Source organism: Galendromus occidentalis, unplaced genomic scaffold (genome assembly GCF_000255335.2).
Source record: "Galendromus occidentalis unplaced genomic scaffold, Mocc_1.1 scf7180000077529, whole genome shotgun sequence".
Lineage (NCBI taxonomy): Eukaryota > Metazoa > Arthropoda > Arachnida > Mesostigmata > Phytoseiidae > Galendromus > Galendromus occidentalis.
In genome coordinates, this window is record NW_003805517.1 from 1,021,659 (window position 1) to 1,044,345 (window position 22,687).

General features: G+C 50.4%; 3 protein-coding genes across 3 annotated transcripts; 1 reads left to right on the top strand and 2 right to left on the bottom strand.

Moving 5' to 3' along the window:
• Positions 1-376: 376 nt before the first annotated feature.
• Positions 377-7,346, bottom strand: DCX-EMAP (Doublecortin-domain-containing echinoderm-microtubule-associated protein). Its single transcript, XM_029112819.1, has 15 exons — positions 7,205-7,346; positions 6,266-6,326; positions 5,495-5,611; positions 5,206-5,385; positions 4,664-5,039; positions 4,291-4,308; positions 3,489-3,590; positions 3,252-3,347; positions 2,558-3,154; positions 2,227-2,437; positions 1,969-2,066; positions 1,635-1,685; positions 1,214-1,301; positions 907-1,092; positions 377-750 (listed from the first exon to the last, which is right to left on the bottom strand). Exons 1-15 carry the CDS (start codon positions 7,344-7,346, stop codon positions 584-586), a joined length of 2,490 nt encoding a protein of 829 aa, XP_028968652.1. The 3' UTR covers positions 377-583.
• A 4,761-nt stretch (positions 7,347-12,107) lies between these two features.
• Positions 12,108-14,745, top strand: LOC100908146 (REST corepressor 3). Its single transcript, XM_003748240.1, has 4 exons — positions 12,108-12,231; positions 13,181-13,937; positions 14,078-14,200; positions 14,337-14,745. The coding sequence occupies exons 1-4, from the start codon at positions 12,183-12,185 to the stop codon at positions 14,380-14,382; spliced, it is 975 nt and encodes a 324-aa protein (XP_003748288.1). The 5' UTR covers positions 12,108-12,182; the 3' UTR covers positions 14,383-14,745.
• A 137-nt stretch (positions 14,746-14,882) lies between these two features.
• Positions 14,883-16,962, bottom strand: Rpn10 (regulatory particle non-ATPase 10). The gene is made up of 6 exons (XM_003748195.2): positions 16,832-16,962; positions 16,235-16,545; positions 15,687-16,000; positions 15,350-15,563; positions 15,122-15,168; positions 14,883-14,969 (listed from the first exon to the last, which is right to left on the bottom strand). The coding sequence occupies exons 1-6, from the start codon at positions 16,855-16,857 to the stop codon at positions 14,964-14,966; spliced, it is 918 nt and encodes a 305-aa protein (XP_003748243.1). The 5' UTR covers positions 16,858-16,962; the 3' UTR covers positions 14,883-14,963.
• Between the last annotated feature and the right edge of the window lie 5,725 nt (positions 16,963-22,687).

Here is a 22,687-nt window from a genome sequence, read left to right on the forward strand (position 1 = left end):
CATATGTATTATGGTGTTCCGGAATCGATATTGTCATCATCATTACAGCATTTTTACAATTGTACAACTGTTTCCTTCTTTTAAGAAGATTCCCTTGATTAAGATCTCAGCCGTACGAATCCATTTCACGATAGAAGAGCACCGAGGAACCGCGAAAATCGGCGTCCGGGACGTGACACCGGATCAATCAGTCGAAAGCTTCAATTGAACCAATCAGCTCCACATGGGACCAATGTATTCCGGTGTGGAGACACGCCCCGCAAATCGACATTCACATCGTACGAAGGGACGCTTTTCCAAAGCAGAGCCTGGTTCCAAAAAAATCGTTTGCGATGAATCGTGCTTAGTTAAAGCAGAATCAAGGAGGTGAACGCTGGACGTTCATTTGTAGCGGTGGATGGATGAACGGACGGACAAGCGAACGGTCACTGTTTCAGCTTCTCGGAAGACTCCCAAGTGTTTGACTTTACTGAAGAGCCTAGAGGGTGAAGCTTCCCGATTGCAGTGCGAATTCATCGCTCTTCTTAAGCTTGTTGGAATCATTAACTATCCCGTCAAAGGAAACCCCTGGCTTCGTGGGATATCATTGCAGACACCATTGCATTACAGAGAAGTCCTTGCCGCCGATTGAAACTATGCGGGAGTCGTCCGGAAGGAATCCCATGCTGGCGATTTGCGACGAGTGCCCCGTGCACGTGTGATAAAGACAGCGCGGCACGTTCGCGGGATTCACGAAGAGTTTGAGTTTGCCTGTGGATGATGAGAGTTTCAGACTACGCCCGATGAATGCACAATAATACGGAGAGATAAGCTCCGCCCAGCAAGGGTCCAGCGTCACCATGCATGACTTGATTTCGGCAGGGGAAGTGGAAGTTTTCTATAATCCGAAGCTGGGAGTCTACTCACCACAATCATCCCCTGTCACCAGCAACTTTGAGTTATGCGATTTCGCAACGCATGATATGTCCGACCCTTCAGGTTGATCAGACCAGATTCCAAATACGGAGAAGCCCAACGGGCAGGTCTGTGTTGCCCACACTGTGTCTTTCAAGTGAGTCGGATTCGTGACAGGTCGGCAGATCGTTGCATTCCCTGCAATTCACGAGGAAATACTTATTCTCCGTGGCGGAGAGATCTGTTCCATACCGAAAGAGTTCCTATAAGCGGGAGATCCCCGATTGAGCCATGATCTTCAATCAATGAGTGAACTCACAATAAACGATCTCGTAGTTGTTGTTCGTAGTCTGGAGGTAGGTGTTACATTCCGACCAGTCGAGTTGAGAAGTTATATTACCGTGACCCTACGGAACATCACATTGTTACTGAAGCTGATCCGGATCGGAGTCTCCGAGCTCTCCGGGGTGTATCGATATTCGATAAAATTCCGTGCAGGTGAAAACTCAGCAATCCCCCAGCACTACGACGAGACCCGCGAGTCTAGCCCCGTGTGATAGTCTGCCGGTACCGCAATGAACTTCAACGAAAGCTTAGAAGCTACGGAACTCAGGTTCGCTGAGGAATGACGGAGTGAAATGATCAACGGAAACAGGGAGCGTCGAATTTGCTGTCGAGGGACCTCCGCATGCAAAGACGGTAAGGGTCGAGAGCTTCGAGCCCTTCCCCGCACTTCATACCCATAATTCGAGTAGTCTCTTTCTGATCTTATTTTGTGCCTGGGTGTATTTCTGCTCGCGAAATCGACGTCAGCAGCCATTCCAAGCGCAGCGTGAGTTTTTGCCGTGATTTGGGTTAGAAAAGCTAATCATGACTATATATGGTCCTTCTGTATACAATATGTCCAAAAATATGCCTAAGTCTTCCTAATGCCTGAGTCATCCCAATGCCTAAGTCTGCCGCCTATAACTGAGCCGAAGTGGCATTGCGGGAAGCATAAGTGATCGTGCCCGCATCGTATTGAGGTATCTATCGACTCGAGTCTCAGGACTCCATGAGGAGGAAATTCCTTACCGCGCATCTCCCCATCCTGTTGTACTTTTTGTATTCTTCAGAGACTTGATAAATATAAATGAAGTTGTCTCTCGATGCCAGCGCCAGATACTGGCCACCTGTGAGGTAGAAAATCGTCGTTAAGACACCTTCCTTTAGACAATCGAGTTCTTCCCTCGTTTTTTAATTTATGTCCTTCTACGGAGGGTCAATAGAGGGGTCACGGCCCTATGCGATAGATGATGAGCTCCTCATTCTGAGCTCCTCGGGCCAACTTACTGGGCGAGAACCTCACGACGTCGATCGGCTCATTACCGTCGTGGTGAGCGGCGTATACTTTTCGGGTAGCCGTGTCAAAAACACTCCAGTTCCCGGCCGTCGAGGCTATCGCGATGACTGAGCCGTCCGGGGAGAATGATGCGCTTTGTACAGGCTCAGGCCATGGGAGGGACCATACCACCGAGTGACTCATTGAGTCGAACAGATGCACCTGAGGAGGAATTCGGAAATTCAATATCGATGCATGTTATTCCTCGAGAGTCTTTCATATTTCCGCATGGTAGATCATTTGTGCTGATCCTTCGTTGGTTCATAGCACGGAAACACTAACATGACCGTCGTATCCGGAGCTTAGGAATTGAGCTTGCGTCGGATGAATGGCCAGTGCCCAAACCTCTTGGGAATGGCCTTGGACCACCGTTGAGAAGGACAACTCGAAGCTGCCCTGTAGAATACAGTTCCGGGTTGTCCCGATGAGAAGCTGCGTACCACGACCCTGTACCAGGGTTCGAACCCCTCCTGTGCTTTCGGGGAGCTCCAGGGTACGCCCCGTGGGCTCGAGGTCCGAGGACCATTCGGCCAGAAGGCGATCTTTACCGCCTCCGCTGATCACAGTTCCGTCTTTCATGGTACAAATCGAGAATACGGGACCTTCATGGGCATTTTCAATGACCCGTGAGGCCTTGTTGCTCCCTCGGGACCACACCATGATATTTCCATTCGAGTCCCCAGTAAGTAATTCGCCCAAATCGTTGAAAGTCACGCAGAGAACGTATTTGGCCTTGTGTGCTTTTTCAAATATTCCGACTCGTTTTGTGAGCGTGCTGTTCTCAAAGTCCCAGAAGTGGAGATGTCCCTTCCCTAAGGTAACGAGCTGTAGTCGATCAATGGGATGGAATTCAACTGCCAGAACCGGCTCTGAAGCGCTCTGTAAGCAAGGCTTCCGTGAGATTACATCTATGAATCGATTCCGTTCGTTTTACCTCCTGTTTGAATTGGTATGCCGCAAGTTCAATGCTCCTTACCTTCGTTTCGGCAATTTTATGACCCTTCTGCCACTCCCACAGGCTCAGCGTGTGATCCGTGGAGTCGTCTACGATCGCTAAAATAGTGCCACCGTCCTGAAAAAGTTCCACCGTGAGAAGAAGATCTCTGTCCGCCTATTTTAAAGTGTAGTAAAACGGATCTCCCAAATCCGGCCGTGTCCGGACGGCAAGGGCCATAAAAGTCCATTCGCGGCTCAGTCCAATACTCAAACTTACCAATTTGCTGAATGTCAGACAGCTAATCGCTCTGTCGAACTCTCCTATGCCGATAACGTGGATGGTGTTCAGACTGACCGAATCCCAAACTCGGACATGAGGCTGAATAGGGAAGATAAGCCGTGAGGATAATATCACATATGACGAAGCTCGGTTACGTGTGATGCGCAGCGTAGCTGGGGTGACAATCGCTCGAGTTGTGACTTGTGACATTGACCCAAGCTAGAATTTATGCCGTCTCTCTTCCGAGGGTCTCAGCTTACTCCTCTCGGTTCCATTCGAAGAAAACCAGCTCCGGGTTTCCGATTACTTTTTCGGAGGATTCTCGTCAACGAGGAGATATTTTTGCCCACCGGGGCCTAAAAAGCTGCTTCCGACGAGAACAACACCGTGCGTATCAACGACACTGCTCAACCTTGCATTTAGCGAGAAGCACACCGATATTAGTTGGCGCAGAATCCTACAGCTTAGAGGATGCCCTTCGCGCCCAGAGTTTATCCGGAGCCCTTAAGACTTTCAGATCGGAGTTAACCGTCATTCTGTCCTCCGATGCAGTCTTAAACAATAGCAGTGTCCGAGATACTCTAAGTATCCTCCCGAAGCCGTTATTGTTAAACCATTCGGCTAAGCACATTGAATAACCAATATTAGCAACTGTTCAGGAACGATCTGACGAAGCGTCTTGTGCAGGCACAAGAAGGTCTTCGGTCATTTCGATCGTCGAACATGCACAACTGGGTGAGAGACTTTTGCGGGGAATTGTGGGAGAGCGGGTTAGAGTGCTTCCGAACTCGACATTTACCCTTGTAACGTATTTTGGCTGATGCGCCATAAATTGTCGTTCGAGATGAAAAGAAAACATCACACGGTTAGAAACAGTGTCCACGTCAATGGCCGATATCTCCCAAAGATATTGGCCAGCTATCTCTTGCAAGGATACGGAGACTTATTCATTCAAGAAGCCTATGCTGGAGAGATGCTCATCGTATACCCCATGTCATAGCTCCATTCTTCAGAGACTGTTTCAGACCTCCGTATCCGCCCACGGAACCTCAGAAGCCTTGCCCTATGATAGGTCCCGGACGGCAGGAATAGAACGATCTACTCGTACATCTTCCTTGGACCCTGACCTCGACGAATCGACACTCAGCGTAAACTCTGACGTAAACACTCACCCGTCGGTCTCGTCGATCTATCGAAGCGGTCTGACCGGTGGCCACGAGCAACTTGTTCGGATGAATGGCGATGCAGCGGATGTCATCGGTGTGTCCCAGATAGTGCCGTTGGACCTGTTCTTCAACATTGTACAGCACGACGACACTAGCCACGAAGTAGATGACCTCGCCCGTAGGTAACAAATGCAGGTTCGTTCGACAATCTCTGCCTCGGTACCCGTAGACCCACTCGAGCTTCAGCCGTTGCTGGGGGATAGGATTGACTTTTGTCAATGAGTACTCTTGAACTAAGCTCGATGGGACCGGCAGGAGCAGTTGGTGACCGTGAACGGTGAAACGGAGGATCCCGTCGTCGGGATCGAAGAAACAGTCTCGTCTGAAAATTATTCTCTTCTTAGTCAGAGGCTTCTGCGACATCTCTGCGAAGAGTTCTTGGAACAGGTGTTGATCGAAGCCGAAAGGTTGGCAACGACACCACTGCGGGAATAACAGCAGACAGCAGGTCACGTCGAACGAAAACAATGGGGCTCGTTGTAGCTTACGTTGCGTGATCGCCGTAGCCGTTGTGATAGGTGGGAATATTAGGCGAGCTCCCGCCATTCATCCGCCGGAGCTGCTGCAAATTTCCAGCGGAGAGGCTCTTGTGCCGCGGCTGAGGGGTGGACCTCGTCGAGGACGATCCTTCACTGTGCAAGGACGAGGTCGACGCAGCGTAGCCGAACCTGCAGAGGGAAGAGTGGATGATCATTACCATGACAGACGTGATCAGATTCGAGATGATCTTCCGCTAAATGAAATTATTCTCCAAATGATTCGGAAGCTATGAGCTACCTCTTCCCATCGGTGTCGGAGTGTCCATTCTGCACGGACGCGGGCGTAGGTGATTCAATGGTGGAGTTCGACGCCCCTGAAGATTGTCGCGCCAATTTCGAGCTCAACGATCGATGACTGTGGATGGGGAAGCCAATCTCAACTTAGGTACGCCCTGTGGGACTCGAATATCTTCTATGACATTGGAGGAATCCTACAACCCGCTCGAACAACACCTCGATACTTTCTTTCTCAAACTGGCATCTCTATTCGAAATCCGAGGAGAATCGTTACCGCTCGGAAATCTCTCTCCAGACCACAAGGGACGTATTTGACACAGTGGGTTGGACCAGACGATTGAGGAGATCATCGAAGGCATGTCGATCGAGAAGTTTCTCGAGGGGCGATGAAACGACTCTTCCAAGTTATTGACAGGTAGCGCGGTATGAAGACGCAGTGAAGCGAAATCAATCAGGAGCCGTCACCGTCGCGCGACGTACCGCGGACATCGCTGAACTTCCAGTCGTTCACGCGATGTGAAACGAGCTCCTCCACGTTTCTTGTGCCGCCCATAATAATATCAATCTAGTCGAGACCGGCGAGATGAAGCCGCCTTGACCCATGCGATCTGGCTATTTCGCGGAGGAAAAAATTCCGCGATGAATCACGACGAGTTCCCCACTCCGAAATACGCGATTGCTTTAGTTTTGCTCTCGACGGCAAGGGGACACTTCTCACGACTTCTTCTCTGTAGCGAAGGGCCTTCACAGAATCTAATCCAATCATACGAACCTGTAGCTGTGTTTGAAGCCGTTGTGCGGTAGGATCGGACTGTTGTTGGTTATCATCGGAGCTGTAAGAAGGTTGTTTGAAATGGTGAACTTGTGTTTCCCGACGGTACTGCTCCAAGTTGACTGTAATCAGGACTGAGACTAGTCCCCAATAGGGTTCCAAACCTTGCCCAGAGAGCTTATCGAGAATCTTATCATGACTGATTGATCGATTATTTGGATTGCCCGTCGAAGGAGATCTTGGTCACAGAAGAATTGTCAATCAGACGTCAGTATTGACGTCGGAAATCACCGCTGACCGGATCCCGATCAAGTAATCGAGTGTTGAGATTCCTCATGAGGAACAGAGCAGAGATGGAAGAACCGAATGGGATGAATCCCCCGCACTGTCCCCTCAGGATATATTCCCCACTACGCCTGATTTCCAGTGCACAGCGCCGCGCCGTCTTTCTCCATCGCAAATCTTTCACCGGAAGCATCATGGAGAATCGTTCTGCTTGAAAAGAGCATCCCGAATATTCGAAAATGTTTGAAACCTGCTCGTGAGAGAGTAGAGCGGACGAGCATATCTGACCTTTGTCTGCCTAGTACTTCAGCACAACGTTTTCTTCCGTGGCCAGTAGTAAACAGACTTCTTTCAAATCTAGGGTCGGGCGATCAGCCGCAATGAGTTCGGCAGCGTGACGGGTCATACAAGGCGGTCAATGAGGTCCCTTAAAGATTACGCCTAATGGCGTCAAACAAGCCAAGGCCTTCCAATGCACTGGCGCTCGGTTCCTAACCGGAGAGCCTTACCAAATCTGCGACCGACTCTTGAATCCTTCGCGTGATCGTGTCGGGAACGTGAGAGACCCAAAAGGAGCTCGGAAGGAGATGTCACTCGGAGGGAACGGCCCCACGTCAAAACAAAGGATGCCTACACGAAAATGTTTCCGCTTACCTCTACCTTCCACCTGTGTTAGTCTCCGCGTAAGATCGGCGATGGTGCTCCTGAGACAGGTGAGTTCCTCGGCTTGTTCCAGAACCTTGATCTCCAGGTCGGCCACCCGCTCTCGAAGCGACTCCTGCTCCTCATTGAGCATCTCCTCTGGAAGAAACGTCGGATATTCATGAATCACGGGGCAGATGCTCATCTTAGGCATGTCCGGACTGAGGTGGTGCTGGCAGCGACCATTTCAGCCGTTTACACAGAGATGAGTGGGTGAAGATTTCAAGGTACGCATAAACGGCAAAGCATGGAACACGCGCACGATTACCGCCCAGACTTTCGTCAGTGGCGTCACGAGGCGACCGTGTCTCTTCCCTGCCGTAAAGTGTCACACGCCTTACAGAGACAATCAGCTGGTGGACGAGGAAGCGAGTGACAAGCCCAATCAGACAATTCTCGCTCGGACTCGGTCACTCGAAAGCTGTGTTGATTGGGCAGGGCGATCGAAATAAAACTCAACTCGTGGAATAAGAATTCAGCGCAAAGAAAAACGGAAAAACATCATACTCAAAGGGCTGAAGCTTTCGTGTAGCTCTTGCAGTGGGTCGTCCATGGCTTGTAATGGCATGTCGTGCACACAAGACCGAACTACCGAGGAGCCTCATACGTATGCAGCCTCACGTTACGGTGACAGGCGAGGTAATCAGGAAAGGGCGGTTTCTCTATCTACGAACTGACACTCGATAGAAGTGTGAACACTGAACACTTCATTCCACTGCGGAGTTGCGGCACGACAGACGATCTCCGAAGGACCTTCCGTCGAACGCATTCGAGGTGGCACTGCACTCACACCGCTCGCTCTCGAATTACTTTCCGGCGAGATCGATCGCGTACCCGCGATAAAATTCCCGCTCGCAGTTCTAGAGGCGGAGTCACTTCTTCCGGGAGAGCTCGAACTTCTCTCGAAAAATTTTTAAGCACAGGATGCTTCGGAAGGGATCTCTGAGGAAATCAGCCGCCGATCGAAAGACTTTCCACGATACTGTGCGGCCGCAATCGCTCAAGTCTCCGAGAGAGACCCCATTGTCCTCAGCGGGGCTCGCGGGGAAAGTAATTCCGGATCAATCTCCAACTTCCAGGGGAATTCCTAGGGACTCCACTGCCGGGCGTCGGGTCGTATTGTGGAGCGGGCCGTTCAAATCGAGCAGTGGCCGAGCCGGCTTGTTCAAAAAAGTTTACTTGCCACGATGGCGAAGGAGGCGAAGGTGTTCCAGACACCGGCTGTGGAAAGAGAGCTACTCTGAAGCTGAACCGCAATTCCCCTACCAACTAGCTAGCTGGCTGGCTAGCTAGCCAAGCGAGCATCCATCCCCCGACGAGCAGCGGATGCAAGAAAAAAAATTGTTCTGTGGAAGCCTCAAGAGCACCTGCTCGGCAAATTATCACAAAAACGTGGCAATGAAATACAGATCGCCGGTCGTGTATCCTCATTGAAGAATCAAGGTACATCATCATATCATCATCGACCGGTGTTTTGGAAATTACAAAGCACATCGGCGGCTTCCTTTTCTCTCTGAGTGTGAGCTTTTGGATTCGATAGTCAACGGAGCGCTGAGCGAATGGCCGACATCTTCAGGAACGATACCGCTTTTACGATTGTTGATTCTGGTGGAACATTCTCTGCTTCCGGGTTCTTGTCAGATGTGTTCTCTCATCAAGCAGGTTTTGAGTTTTTCTCCCGATAGCTTGAATCGAATCTGACAATTATACACGCGCTTTTCCCTGGCTTTGTCAAGCTGGGGGATGTTTCCACTCATGTCAGTCTCCCGGTCGAGATATGGTCCATATGAGAATCCATCAGCAAACCCACTCAAATCACGAGGGACAATTTTCGCTGTCAGTTTAAGTGTTCGGTGGTCGTCTCAGGCGACACTTGACAACTGTTTCGCCATGAGCATCGAGTCGCGAAGTTTGACAGCCCACATCTCTGCCTGCCGGAGCCGACAAGATCGTCTTTGTCGTCTAGTCTAGAACACATAGGTGTGTTCGTACAGACACGCAGAGAACAAACAACGGAGCGAATGAATGGCTCCTCGTATGGAAAAGACTTTCAAGAGTGAACAAACGCATGAATCCTCGGCTGACAGCGAGTCGTATCGAATTCGTTCTCGGCGGCCGACGCGCTGAGCTGCCTCCGATCAATCCGCCAAAGATTCCTCAATGAAGGAAGAATCATAGGAGAACCAGGAGCACGAAACCGTTCTAATAATTGTCAAAAGATCCCCTACGAATGAGCCATACGGTCTCTGAACTCCAGGGAAGGCGATCGACCTAAACGACGGGAAAACCCTATAGCGTAACTCATGATCGCCTCCCGGAGACGGGCGAAGCCTCTGAGCGCGAGCCGTGCTCTAACTACGGAGGGATTTTTTGTTTGTTGCTAGTCTCGTAATTCATGAAGATTCGAGATTCTTTCCCGTTTTAGGACCATTTCTCCCGCTAGAGCCCGAAGAGAATATTTTGAGCTCAACTCGAATGTACCTTGGAAGACAACGGCCGAAGTGTATATACTCTCCAAGCATGCACTCCCTTATGTGGAGAATTTTTCTCTCTCCTTCTTCTCAAGAGCAACCAAGCTGTTGCTAGCGCATTTCCCTCGAGCAAATCGAAGGGAGAGCGCTCCACGGCTTGTTCGTGAAAATTGAATCATCTTCATGTCTTTTTCCGATCCAATGATTCTCCGTGGATCAAATCCCTTCCCGATGAATTTTTCGAGTTCCTCTTACCGAATAATGAATACCAGAAGCCGACGGGCGGAATGAAAACGTATTCTGAGTGAATCGTGAACTTTTCCCGAGTTTTTCCCCCGTAGGTCTCACCGGACCCAATCCAGCTTCGCTGCACGCGTTCCGAATCCAAAATATGATCATACGAGTCACGCCCCCCATCACTAAATGACTGAACGAAAAAGCACAGCGATCAGGACGCCCGCCCGCCGTCCGCCCGCTCTCCGGCCCTCCAGCCAGTCAGTTGGTCAGTCTGCCCGCCGGTCGCGGCTCGCGAGAAACAGGCACAAGGGCACTGGGTGACGATCACCGTTCCAGTTGCCGTCTCGGAAAAAAGATGAAGCTCGTCGGCTGAATGATGTCCGGCGTTTTCCGGAACGAACGAACTCGGGGAGATTTTTGAACAGGAAATATATACGATCGAAGACCGAGTCTGGCGTATGTCTGCTACCGCCAGAAGCGTCAGACATCGGGAGGTTGGACTCCGGCGGTCGGTCACGAATTTTCAGAATCCGAAATATACTGCGCGAATTCTCTCCTCATCTCACGGTGAATTAGAATCCCACCAATCGGTGCAGCCGGTCAATGAATTAAGTCCCTCCCCGGCGTACAACGCCCACGTATTTCGAAGTACACATATGTCCGACTGTCAGTGAGGGACTCCGTCAGTCGTTCGGTCGGTCAGTCAGTCGGCAGTCGACGACGACAGAACTCACCCATGGCGATGATCCCGGAGCTTATGTGGCTTGAAACTCAGCAGCACCTTAATCCGGACATGGTACTGTCAGTTGAGCTGGCAGACGATCAGCTGGGTCACTCCGCCGAGCACTCCCTGGGGTTGGGTTGCTCTCTAAGAAGACACTCACACTCGAGCCCAACCACCGATGATGATCTTGCTCTCAGTCAGTCAGCGGCTCGGTCGGTGGTTCGGCGGCAGCAGCAGCAGCGGCTACAACAGCGGCCACAATAGCAGTAGCGGCGGCACACACAGAGCTCTCCTCTTCTTCTTCACTATGACAACAGGCCGTGTCAAAAGTACGGAATCGGCGAGTAGTCGATGATCTTCATCACCTACTCGAGATGCCACACGTGGCGCTTGGAACCACTAATAGGAGTGGTCTCCGATTCCAGATGCTGACCGATGTGTCAGATAGCTCCGGTGGTGTAGTTGCTCCGCTCTAGGGGAAAAAGAAACAGCTGTCGGAACAGTGCGACTAGTCCGATCTATAGGCGACGACAGAGCGGACATTTTGAAGACTCGGAGCTGTCGTCGAGCAGCGGCTCCGTCGCGGAAAGAAGCGATTTTCGGGCGCCACCCATTCCACAAGAAACACGATTTCCATTCGTGCCTTGCGGTTTGAGTCCTAGGTTGCTGTTACGCAATGCGGAGGCGCACGGCGTTTCTCGCGACTGCCGGCGACTCCTCGACAAGCGGGAGCGAGGGCAGAAACGTTGGCTCAATCCGTTCCCTCGGAGCGCTAGATTTTCCTACGGATCCCGTAGTATCCTCAAGGAGTTAAGCAATTCAAGAGGAGCGTCGCCGTTCATTTATATTTACACGTTCATGAATAAATTCCGATTCCTTGGTGATAGCCATCGCTCACCGAGGACACTCGCGAAAAGAATATTTCCATGATACTATATGCGGCAACTCCCACGTCTACGAAGATCTGGTTGTGATCTCCGATTCCAGAGAAGATGGATCGGAACACGAGTTATTCCCGCTCCGCGCTGAGTTAAGACCAACGAGAGGAGAGCCGGCTCCCTTCTCCGACATTTCAGTGGAATTCCAAGCCTAGAACTCCTCGGGCCCAGCACGAGTCCCCAGCGCCAGATAGAAACGCATGGACAGTGCTGCATTGGCTAACAGCTGTTTTTATCCACGAGTTCCTCGTAGGTTGACTGTCCTGACGGGGAAAATCATTCTACGCCAGGGGTAGATCCGATTCGATATTATTTACTTTCGCAGAACGCCCTCTACCCGAAAACATCGATTTCTTTCTGAGTTTCCTTAATTTCGGGGGAACGCGGCTGGCTTCTTAGCGCTTAGCGGTGTGTGTAGGCCTCGGGTAGGAATCAGTGGACGCCACCATCTCCCGATTACTCTGTTCAGCTGGCAACCGTGTGCATTTAAATCTCGAAGGGGAGCGAATGGCTTTCTTCTAAACTTGACAAATTGGCGAACGTCGGCTGATAACGGAAGCATGTCCCGGCAACCTCGCCGGGATCCAACCGAGGGTGCAGTCAAAGAAGGTGAGCACAAGCTAAAATGGCGTTTTCCGCGAGGTTTCCCGTAGATCCCAGGCGAATGACGGTGAGCCGCTCGAAAGAGGCTGCCTTTTTTAGCTCGGAGTGTATGGCCTTGGATCAAGAATCTTGCCTGAGAAGACGATAAGAGACTTCGTGTAGCCTCAAACTGCGACTCCTGGGGGTCCGGAACATCCGAAGAGATTCGAACCGTGGGTTTCTGTAGAATCGAACGCCACACCTGAGGTCCAGATGATGAGACAATCATCTGTTGGAGTGTTCGAAACGCGAACGTCTAACATTTCGCGTGAAGTGTCACGTGCCGGCCCGATCGTGTCTTCAGAGTTGCGCAATACCACTTCAGTCGCTCTACCCTACGCAAAGGTCCTTGATAGGCTCACACTGCCGCCGACCGATAGCATCGCGACCGGATCCGTAGCGTTCGTTTGTTCCAATAGCATCGTCAATATGCTGCGGGGATGACGCTGGAGTAATATTCGGACTCTCGCTCGTCTCTCCGTCTCTCGGTCCTCTTATTCCTATGGATATGGATTCGACCTGAGGCCGTGGCGGAGCGAAGTGAATTCCCGATGGAATTTTGTTCGTGCAGGAACTCGGGCCCTGAATTTGCCTGCTCGAAATTTAAAGCTATATTGAGCGGTCTGTCGCTGCGCTGTGTCGGTCGTGAGCGGAGTATGCGGCGTTCGCCGTTCGAGATACGTCCTACCTGGTAGGTGCGAACGGAGAGATCCTCCGAATGGTTCAGAGGGGAAGTTTGCTTAAACAATCCGTGGATCTACGTTGCCTAGCTCGTCTCATGGGTAGTCACACGGGGAATCGACGGGAATCGCATAAAACGAGATCCTGCGTGGGACTTGCACGGAATTTCTGATATCATAATCGCCGGGTTTTCAGTTTCGGGGATCACGAATCAAAAAAATATGTTCTCTTGCAGCTTCAATCCGAATAGGACCACAGTACCAGGCGGAAGTGCCTCCTCTGCGAGCAGATCCGATTAGTAGCGAACACAAAGCCGATCTTCTCTACACTCCGGCGAGCACGGACGAGGACGAGTCGAGTAAACTGATCAAGAAACAGCTAGGCAACCCGCACACCAAATGGACGCTAGAAGAAAAAGTCAATTTCAAAAAATGTCTTTCACGCCATAAGAAAAAGTTCAATCGATACAAGGATCTCATCCCAAACAAGACGATCGTCCAGCTCCTCGATCACTACTATGCGACGAAAATTCGAGAGCCACCGGAGCCGAGTCATTTCGATCCAGACTATAACCCCGGCCGAACGGTCAAGAAAGGCCGTCCGAGAAAACCCACAACCGATGTCAAGTTGTTATTCAGGAGGAAGTGCTCAGGCCCTGGTGTTCAGAGGCTCAGATTTGGTGTCGATGAAATCCGCACAGTTATCCACGAGGATCACAAGCCGAAAGTTACCGTCGAAAAGCTCAGGAACCAGTCGGCTCAGCTCAAGTCAGAAATCTCGCGAACGAGAGACGACAAGCAGATCGAACAATACAAGAAGCTCTGTACCTCCAACAAGAGGAGCACCCAGGTGACCGCGTGGACGGATAGCGAACTTATCATGGCCGTTCACGCGATTCGGCTCCATGGAAAAGATTTCAAAGCTGTTTCTAAACTGATGGGAAGCAAGACTGAGGCACAAGTCAAAGTCTTCTATTCCAATTATCGCGAAAGGTGAGTGTTCTCAAAGACTCGACGGGCGCCGTCCATCTCACAATCTGTACTCTCGTTCAGCTGTGGCATTCGACGGAGAATACTTTCGGAATCTCGAAATGAGAGTGCGCCGCCTTCTAAACCTTTGAGTCCAATCGCAGGTACAACCTGGAGGGGATGGTCCGTCTTTTCGAGGAGGATCGGAAGAACGGCGTGGCACGGAAAATGTCGAACGTCGACCAGCCGCGCAGTGTCGAGAACAGTCCAGTCAAGAAACTTATCAGGTGAAAATCAGACGCTAGAAGTCCGAGCGCCCTAGCACATATCGAGGACACACTCGCGTTCTGTCCTGTACCCCATATCCAATCATCATTGAGTGATCACTTGATCACATGCTCAAAAAATTCTACGTCTCCGCAGGTCACCTCTCAAGAAGCCCAGCATACTACTACGTCGAAAAGTCTAGTTCTTCAACTCTCTAGGAATGTGAAGGTTGATTTAATGAAAATTATTCCTGGTCTGACTGCTGCCTTCTTAGGTTTTTCATTGCAATATTCGTTCTATTCCGCCAAATTACATTATTTACTAAAAGCGACTGTTCCTGGCTTCGACGGATGATAGAAAGCAGCTGGGACAAAATTCAATCTACCTTTTCTTGACGTGGCATGAAGGTTCTCTCTACGCTCAATGGATTCCCCGGGAAGACTTTCCGACCGAGTCATCTTCGTCGAGTAGCAATATTAAAATGAATGATGGAGAAAGGCTGTTTGAGAGAACAAAGTTCTCCTCGATAGAATGTTTTCAGCCTCGCTAACCGAATGACAGAGCTCAGAAATTAGGAGAAATGACTTGTAAACACCGCTTCGAAAGAGAAATAAATGACCTTACGAAAGTTCCGACGCAACAGACTCCTTGGAAAACGCTCATGTTCGCCGGCCTAACAGCCGGGATCGAATACTCTTCAAATGGAAGAATTCGGCATAAAATGATTCATTTATTTCGCCATATACTGTTGGAAATATGTCTATATAGATCCGTACGACGGCCTCATTCCTGGAATACGAGAAGAAAAATTCAGTCTACAGCTTTGCAATGTCGCACCGGGCTTCCGAAATAATTCATGGGAACATCTCAATGAGCCAATTCTCCTCGAGAGCGATTGAGGTGAAAGGCCGTTCGGGCGAGAGCAGTAGAGGTACACAAACCTTCTTCTCTTCTTTCTTCGTGGCATCATCGGTCTCCATTGGCTCTTCTGAAAGCAAGCGAGAGAATGTACGGGAATATCTATCGGATTAGCATCTAGGTATGGCCACCACATGCAGCAGTCTCTCTTGCGGATTCTCCGCAACGGAGGACTCCTGGTGACGGTGCTGAACTTTTTTTTGGTCCCATGTTTTCGCTCTGAGTAGCGCTCGATGGAATAATGCACTTACGATCTTGGAGACTCATCTGCAAGGCGTAGGCCATCTGTTCGTCTTCAGTCATGGCGCTCAAGTTGGCCGGCTGAGATTGCTGCATAGACATTTTCAGAGCTTTCTCAAGGCTTTCCTCCTCGGCCGAGGGAGCTCCTCCCGTCGCAGACGTAGATGGCTCCGTTTTAGCAGCTTCGGCTTGCTGACGCATCTCGTCCAATGATACACGCAGCGCCTGAAAACCGATTGGTCCGGGTCTCAACATAAACTTGCAGACAGAGAGGTCCCAGGATTTGTCCCCGTTCCCACAGGTACTAATTATTCGGGGTCCGGTGAATTCTCAGAAATAATATATTACCATCGCAAGCTCAGGATCCTCGTTCGGATCTACACCGAATTCGAAGCCGCCTGCCGGTACAGCCTCGCCACCGTCTTCTCCTTGAATTATAGGAGATCGGTTCAGCGCAGAACTCAGGAATAAGGTTGCAGCCACAGTCAGCAGATGGGAGCCAGCGTTGTCTTTGCCTCCATTCAAGGTCTCGATGAACGTTTTCAATTTTTCGGTGTTTATTTCGCACTCTCCGAAATTGACGACGTCTACGTTCACATTTTCCTTCTTCAGGCGCTTCGCAAGTTTCACCAAGTCCTTGACATCGCAACTGATCGGAGACCCTGGGAGAGGGAGAGCAGGATTAGAGATGAATTAGGAACGAAAGCGCATGCCTCAAGGAATGGGGAGACTTTTCCTACCCCCTATTTATCAGTTCACATCGAGCTCATGTCTGTTGATCAATCGTCAATCACTTCGAGTTTCCAAACCATCAATCACATCAATTAATAACTTCTCCTTGAGGATCTTTCCAAGGGAATCGACCTCAATCCCACATGGTAGTCTTTAAGACTCACCAATGAAACACACGATTCGCATCTTGTGATTCTTCCCTTGACGATGCTTGAGGACCAAGTGCGCGATTCGGAGCCCAGAGATCAGTTGGAGGTTGCCCTGCGGCTCGATAGCCCGCAATTTCCTCATGAGGCGATCTCTGTCAGATGTGAGAGTGGTGAGCACTTCATTGGTGGCCAGAGTGAGCAGTCCAAGATTGTTCTCGGGGTTAGATCGAGACTTCGCGTGGCATAAGAGATGGACCGCGTCTTGCTGCGACTGGAGCCTTGTCGGGGGGAAGTCACCGTTGCGCATGAACTCTGAGTTGTCGACACTGAAAGATCGATTAGAAAATTGGATAAATGGCTCGGACAAAAGAGTCCGTCCATTCCAGCATCATGTATCGAGGGCGAACTCCACAGCGGTCATTGTAATGCCTCGGTCTGAAGTTCACTCATGGAAGTGACTTGCGCAGTCGGAGATCTCCGTCAATTATTCTTTTTTCGGCTCCAACACCGGTGGAGGGGCTAGCATTCACGGACATTCCGAAGCATGATTCCTAAGGCCTACACACGTCATTGGGCAGGGGGCGTCATGAGGTTCTGCAGCCCGTAACTCACCATATTACAGTACTCTCCAACACCATTCTGAACCGATTTTTAAGCGAACGACCGGAAACTGGTCCACTACAAGTGATTCAGCAGAAATCAGGCAATTCACTGACTGCTCTTCTGCCAGTTTGTCCACTCTCAAAACACGGCCCGAAACAATCAAGATCACAAGCGGGGGAGCGCTCGACGAGGCGGTCTTTAAAATGTTCATGGCAGGGGCGGGCTTTTCTGGACTCTCAACGGAAGTCTTCCCCCACTTCCGAGACTGAGAGATCCGGATCCCGCAGGCTACCCGCCGTGGCTCAGGGTGAATGGTGAAGTACGAAGAAAGCACACCTCCGTATTCCGCGGCGCTCCACGAATGCTCCGGGGAGCCGATAACTTACAGCGCACAGCGCATATGTATTGTCTGATAGTGACAGAAGATCAAAAGACGTCATCATGTAGGTAGGTGCCTGGAAATTATATGGAAGGCGACGCGGATCAATCCGTTCCCGCTTTGGCTTCCCACGACACCGAAGGATGAGCGGTGTCACCTATCGCATTGCTCGCCAGCAAGCTCAATCGAGGGTTGCGCGATAGATCCCCAGGAATTCTCGATATCGTTGAAAGACTCCCTTGTCGAATGGAGTGTTTTTATTGAAATGAGTCGAGGGATCTCTGATGCAAGCGCAGTTCATGGACCATTCCTCATTTTCTTCGAATTCAGAGAAAAAACGACTTTCTACTTTTCAGAGCACTTTCGAAAAAGTATCTGCGCTTCATTGGCTTGCTTGCGGATTCCGTGAGCCTGACTGAGGCTCGTGATGCCAGACCTGATACAGAGTCGTCTTTGACAAGTTGATGCCGGAGCTTACGTCGGACTGCTACGCTCAAGATCGGTATTTGGCGTGTAGAGTTTCGGGATCAATGATGTAATTCGCGTCCCAGATCTTCCTATTCGCGGTGGAAAGCGAGTTATAAGCTCCGACCAGAGCGTCGAGCAAAGGTTTCAATCTCTCTCGGCCCCAACTCTGTGTCGCTCCTCTTAAGGCTTCAGCGTTCAGCTGGAAATCGATGATAGGTATCATGCTCGATTGACTCCCTCGACGTATTCAAGAATTTTGAGCGAAACTCGCCTCCGAGTTTCCGATCATAAGCAGGTCGATTTACTTACTTGGACTATCAAGCTTGCGTAGAAGGTTTTGGCAACGTTGCAAATCTGAGTTCTCAAGGAAGCGGAGATCTCTTCGAAGTCAGACGCAGCTTCCAGTCTCACTGATGCGATGGAGAAGTAGAAGAAGCATCAGGTCATTATTCGAGAATACGCTCTCAAGCGATTCAAATGTGTATTCTGAAGGTACCCTGGGTTTCCCTGCCACCGGTGAGCCAAGTGTTAAGAAGTAGATTCTTACGCATGCAAATGCCGAAAGCTCCATCCGCCGCGAGAACACCCGAAAGGACGAACGCGAATTGAAAACACGGAGTAGCGATCTTCATGGCGACCACTGGAGCGGATTCGACTCCGAGAGGCTTTTCTGTAGGGTAAATCGACCAAAATGTCAGCCTGTAGTTCAGCTATGGATAGAGGTCTCACCTAGATAACAATATCCCTACATGACAGGCAGTTCAGGAAGAAAGTGGTCAACGCTTCAGACATGAGTTTAGATTCCCCTTCAGGTCATTTCCATTCTCTGGAGTGCGGTGAAAGTAATGCGTCGAAAGCTGCAGCCAGATAGGTGTCGTGAATTCAGTCGACATGTGAATAGGCGAGCCCTTCGCATAAAAGTGCGGTCTTCGATCAGTTGTCAAGAAGCCGATACAATATGAGATTTGCATTGGTTGTCATACCTCTGCTGCTTATGGCAGTGGTTGGGGCGCTCGATGCCACCGAGTTCGAGATTTGCGGAAGTGAGCTCTTTTTTCCTCTGATGCATATATCCCACGGGGGTCCTCGGTAGGTGACTAACCGCTGCAATTATTCCAGTCTCGAGTGAGAGTATTTTCGGCAATGATGCCAACGCATTCAGGAAAGGACTCAGCAAAACCTTCCGCTTGAATATCTGCAACCTCGCGCGTACCGCTCAAAATAACCTCAAAAATTTGGTGAGCTGTTTGTCCCCCGCACTATCATAATATCAAACCAGTTCCGATGGGGAGCCTCCCCGGCTAAGGAATTCATTTTACATGCCGACGTGGAGATCTCTCGGGAAATGGGAAATGCCGTCTGGAGGAGCCGGGAAGAGCTTTTCTTACTCGGAGAAGCCGTAAGGGCTCTTGCTTCGGCTAGTAATATCTCCGACTGGCAATGGAAACTTGCGAGCTAGAGAGAGTGACAGACGGAGCAGCCCGAGCCCTTCCCGCGGCTCATTCGAGAAAGCGGATTACGATGCAAAGTTCAAGCAAAGTTCCAGCAAAAGGCCTTCGAGCTACTCGGGCGACTCTGCCGGCTTAGGGAATAGCATCTTCCACAAACACCTTTCACACGCGTCATGAATGAATTCATGAACAGAATAAATCCCGTGCAATCCCCTTCTTCCCCATCTAGCTATCTGGGCTCCAATCCGGATGTTCTCGATGAAGGTCCGCATACCTAAGTAGGTATGCGGAGCGGCCAGCTCCTATACATGGAATAAAGAACAAATAGGACGGAAGGAATTATTCTCCTTCGGGTTCTCACTGCCCATGCTGAGTACCCGATACGTCTACGTCGGGTCGTGAAGCATGCTCGAACAAACTCAGCTTATGACGGAGCCCAAATGTATTGCCAGTACCTCGTCTCACGTCTAATGTCGTCGTTGGGTCGTGATAAGCTGTAGAGACCTCCCATTTATGAGCAGCCCAGTTTTCATTCCTCATCGAGATCCTGCTCCTACTCCTGAGCCATGTATCGTTGGTGAGTTTTGCGAGAGCCAGCGGTGAAATGGTTTCGCCCCTCACCTACACTGATGATGGAACACTGCATTTATCGAGAATCTCCCGTGAAGAATCATGAGAGCAGTGTTGCTGTCTGTCTCCTATGTTGCGGCGCTCTGCTCCACCAAGGGTATTGGAAACAACGTCCGGAGAAGAGCTGATTCTTGGAGAGTCCCTTCTGAACAGCATTTTACTGAAAACGTTTTGGAAGTCCAGGTCTCATCCTCCGCTTTGATACGCAATATTTTGAATAATATCATCTAATTTTTTTGGGAACATCTCGCATCCTTTGTATGGTAAGTACTTCCCCCTCCGTGGTCGTCTAGACGTCTAGACCTTCTATAGATATTGATCAAAATGCTCGAGGTGACTACAGCGCGATCGTGGGCGACGGAAATTGAGTTCAGCCGGGGCTTCAGCCCGGACTGGAACAAAGGCAGGCAAGAGCTGTAGCTGTCGTCTTCGTGTCTGCCGTTGCTGGCGACATAGGATTGCTGCAATCCGAGCTCTGGAATGAGAGAGGAATCAATATCAAAATGAGAGCATTCATGCGGGAACCACTGGAATCGAAGGAGTCATCAGACGAGAAAGTCAACTGATCGAGAGACTCTTAGACCTGCTCTCTTCGACTCGCTTAGACGACTCTTAGGCATCCGTATCTGACCTGTTGTCATCTGGATCCTGAAGCTCTCTTCTGATTGGTCTGTTCCCTGGATCCTGAGTTCATCACGAGGGAGGATCTCGGATAAGCTGATGGCGAGAATCGACAAAGTCTATTGTTGATGTACGAGCGAACTTTATCTTGTGGTCTCCATTAAGAGCGAAGAGGTCGGAGAGATGACGTTCCGTGCAAAGACGAGACATTCACTTCGTGAAACCTGAAGTGATCTCACAGATAGCGGCAGGACGGCTCGTGAATGGCTTTTTCCGGTCGGAGGTATTTGTCTGGACTCCCAATCTCAGTAGCAGGCGGATTATGCGGGTTCCGGGATCGATCCGATTCCCCTTGCGTGTCAGCTAGAGAGTTTGGCTGGGCAGAAGAAACTTGTAATTTAGTCAGACTTGAAGATATCCACTCAAGCGGCCACCTCTTTTCATAGCTTAGTTAGAGCTAGGAGCCTGGTCCCGGAAGGAGGTCGATCAAGCGAGTCCCTCACAACGGTGCTCAGCCACGGTGGAATGCTAACGAAATAATAGAAGTCTAGGGTCGGATAGACGCTGACCCTTAATGGGGTCCTCTGTGATCATAGGTTTCCAAGAACTAGGAAACTTCATCGTCAGTGTAAAGGTCACGGTCGCGGTGCTCCAGCAGCTGTGAACGTGGCTGGTACCAACTGGACCTCAGCCCGAACGGCACGGAATTCAAATACATCGAGCCAGATCCAGGGCAGTCCGATCAAGCGAACCGCGGTGTGGTGAACCGAGCCGATAGACACGATTTGCTTCTCCCATTCCTTCGTGATTGAGATGATCGGCATGATTCTTCGGCAATTCCATCCAAAGGAGGGGGGCTATGCCGAAACCCCTATTCGAGGGTCTGGCTCATGGATCAGTGCTTCTGACGAAGCGTCGAGACAATTGGAATTACAGTCTTTCGCTGACCTAGGCTCCAGCAGTCAAACTTGGTAGATCTCGAGCATCTTTCTCGAAAAAGACGAAGCAGCTGTCATGCTCTCTCACTCGTCAATGTCCAGTAAATCCTGCGCGCATTTCTGACGATTTCATTGTGTCAGGATCTGAAGCGCTGGCAGCTCTGGTATACGGGATATTCTGTGATTAATCACATCCTCGATGCATTCCTCTCTGCATCCACGAGAACTCGATGCGAGCCGGAACGGAACTGCGGAAGTTCAAATTCGACGATCGAAGGGAATATGCGCGCAGGAATATGACGGAAGAGCTCTCGGTCGTGCTCGGAAGACATCAGGGAGGAGCATTCCTCCCCGGATATTCTTCCGAACAGGAGACCTACGGTAGTCATACCCTGCGGGGAGACGTCTGCTCCGGAGGAAAGGTCGGTCTGAAGTCTCTGATCGAAATTCGTCCGGAGACTTATTCCGGAGCCGATGGGCACAGAATCGTATGACGAACGGTGACCGAGTTCCGAGACTCTGATAAAATTATTGAGACTCAGAAGTCTCGAGACGATTCCCTGTGGTTCCTAAAGGAGATTCCACAGGAGTCGAAGAAAACAAGGGACTCTTCGAGGAATCTCCCAAAGCGAAGCTCGAGGAGGTCAATTATTATCTATCCGCAGATATGAGGAAATGCCCAGAGCCTAGGGATCAGGGGCGCGTGATGCTTTTGTGCCGCGAAATTTCCGATGCGGGACGCAATCCCACAGACCATGGTAGCATCCGCGCAGCATATCCCGCCATGCTAATCCAGGCTTTAGCCGGAGTCTTCCAACTGGGAAAGCAATTCCCGACGGTTGCTATCTCGATTGCCTGATTCCAGCTTGCTCTCGTTGTTCGCCGATATCTCAGCTGGTTCTGAATTCCCGATGCTTGTAGGGATTCGTATCTGGCTGATCAGCTTTCTCTTCCGATGCAGCTGAGAAGCTGGTCGATCGTTGATCTGAGACAATCGACCCGTTCGCGACCTTCGCGCAGTCTCCTGATATCACGGGAGACACGTCGGTCTGAATTCATTTTCTAACTCGAAAATGACTGCGTCTTCGAGCTGAGATAGAAACAGCATGGGTCGAAGAAAAACTGAGGGGAACGTGACGCCCACATACGATTTTCGCTACAAGGATCCAGAGAAGTCAAGGGGCGATATCGACGGACTTCGGGCCGAACGTTCGTGAAATTGTATGTAGGTCTCATCCTCTCGGGACGTCCAATCCCCGGAGCGCTCAAAGGAATACGTACATAGGTACTTATTTTCGCTGGCAGGGGAGTGTCACCATGAGAGACGACCAGATTCCGGAGCTCCGAGAAATACAAAAAAGTAGTTCTAGGTTGAGAT

Excerpts from the sequence above, each read along its gene's own strand:
- DCX-EMAP (XM_029112819.1), bottom strand. The coding sequence starts at position 7,346 with ATGCTCAATGAGGAGCAGGAGTCGCTTCGAGAGCGGGTGGCCGACCTG. Across the intron at positions 5,612-6,265 it reads GGCTTCAAACACAGCTACAG|TCATCGATCGTTGAGCTCGA; the intron begins GTTCGTATGATT and ends CCCCATCCACAG. Across the intron at positions 1,302-1,634 it reads AGAGACTACTCGAATTATGG|GGTCACGGTAATATAACTTC; the intron begins GTATGAAGTGCG and ends GATGTTCCGTAG.
- Rpn10 (XM_003748195.2), bottom strand. The coding sequence starts at position 16,857 with ATGGTGTTGGAGAGTACTGTAATATG. Across the intron at positions 16,546-16,831 it reads TTGGAGAGTACTGTAATATG|TGTCGACAACTCAGAGTTCA; the intron begins GTGAGTTACGGG and ends TCGATCTTTCAG. Across the intron at positions 15,564-15,686 it reads AGGATCCTGAGCTTGCGATG|GCGCTGCGTGTATCATTGGA; the intron begins GTAATATATTAT and ends ATCGGTTTTCAG.
- LOC100908146 (XM_003748240.1), top strand. The coding sequence starts at position 12,183 with ATGTCCCGGCAACCTCGCCGGGATCCAACCGAGGGTGCAGTCAAAGAA. Across the intron at positions 12,232-13,180 it reads CGAGGGTGCAGTCAAAGAAG|CTTCAATCCGAATAGGACCA; the intron begins GTGAGCACAAGC and ends GTTCTCTTGCAG. Across the intron at positions 14,201-14,336 it reads CCAGTCAAGAAACTTATCAG|GTCACCTCTCAAGAAGCCCA; the intron begins GTGAAAATCAGA and ends ACGTCTCCGCAG.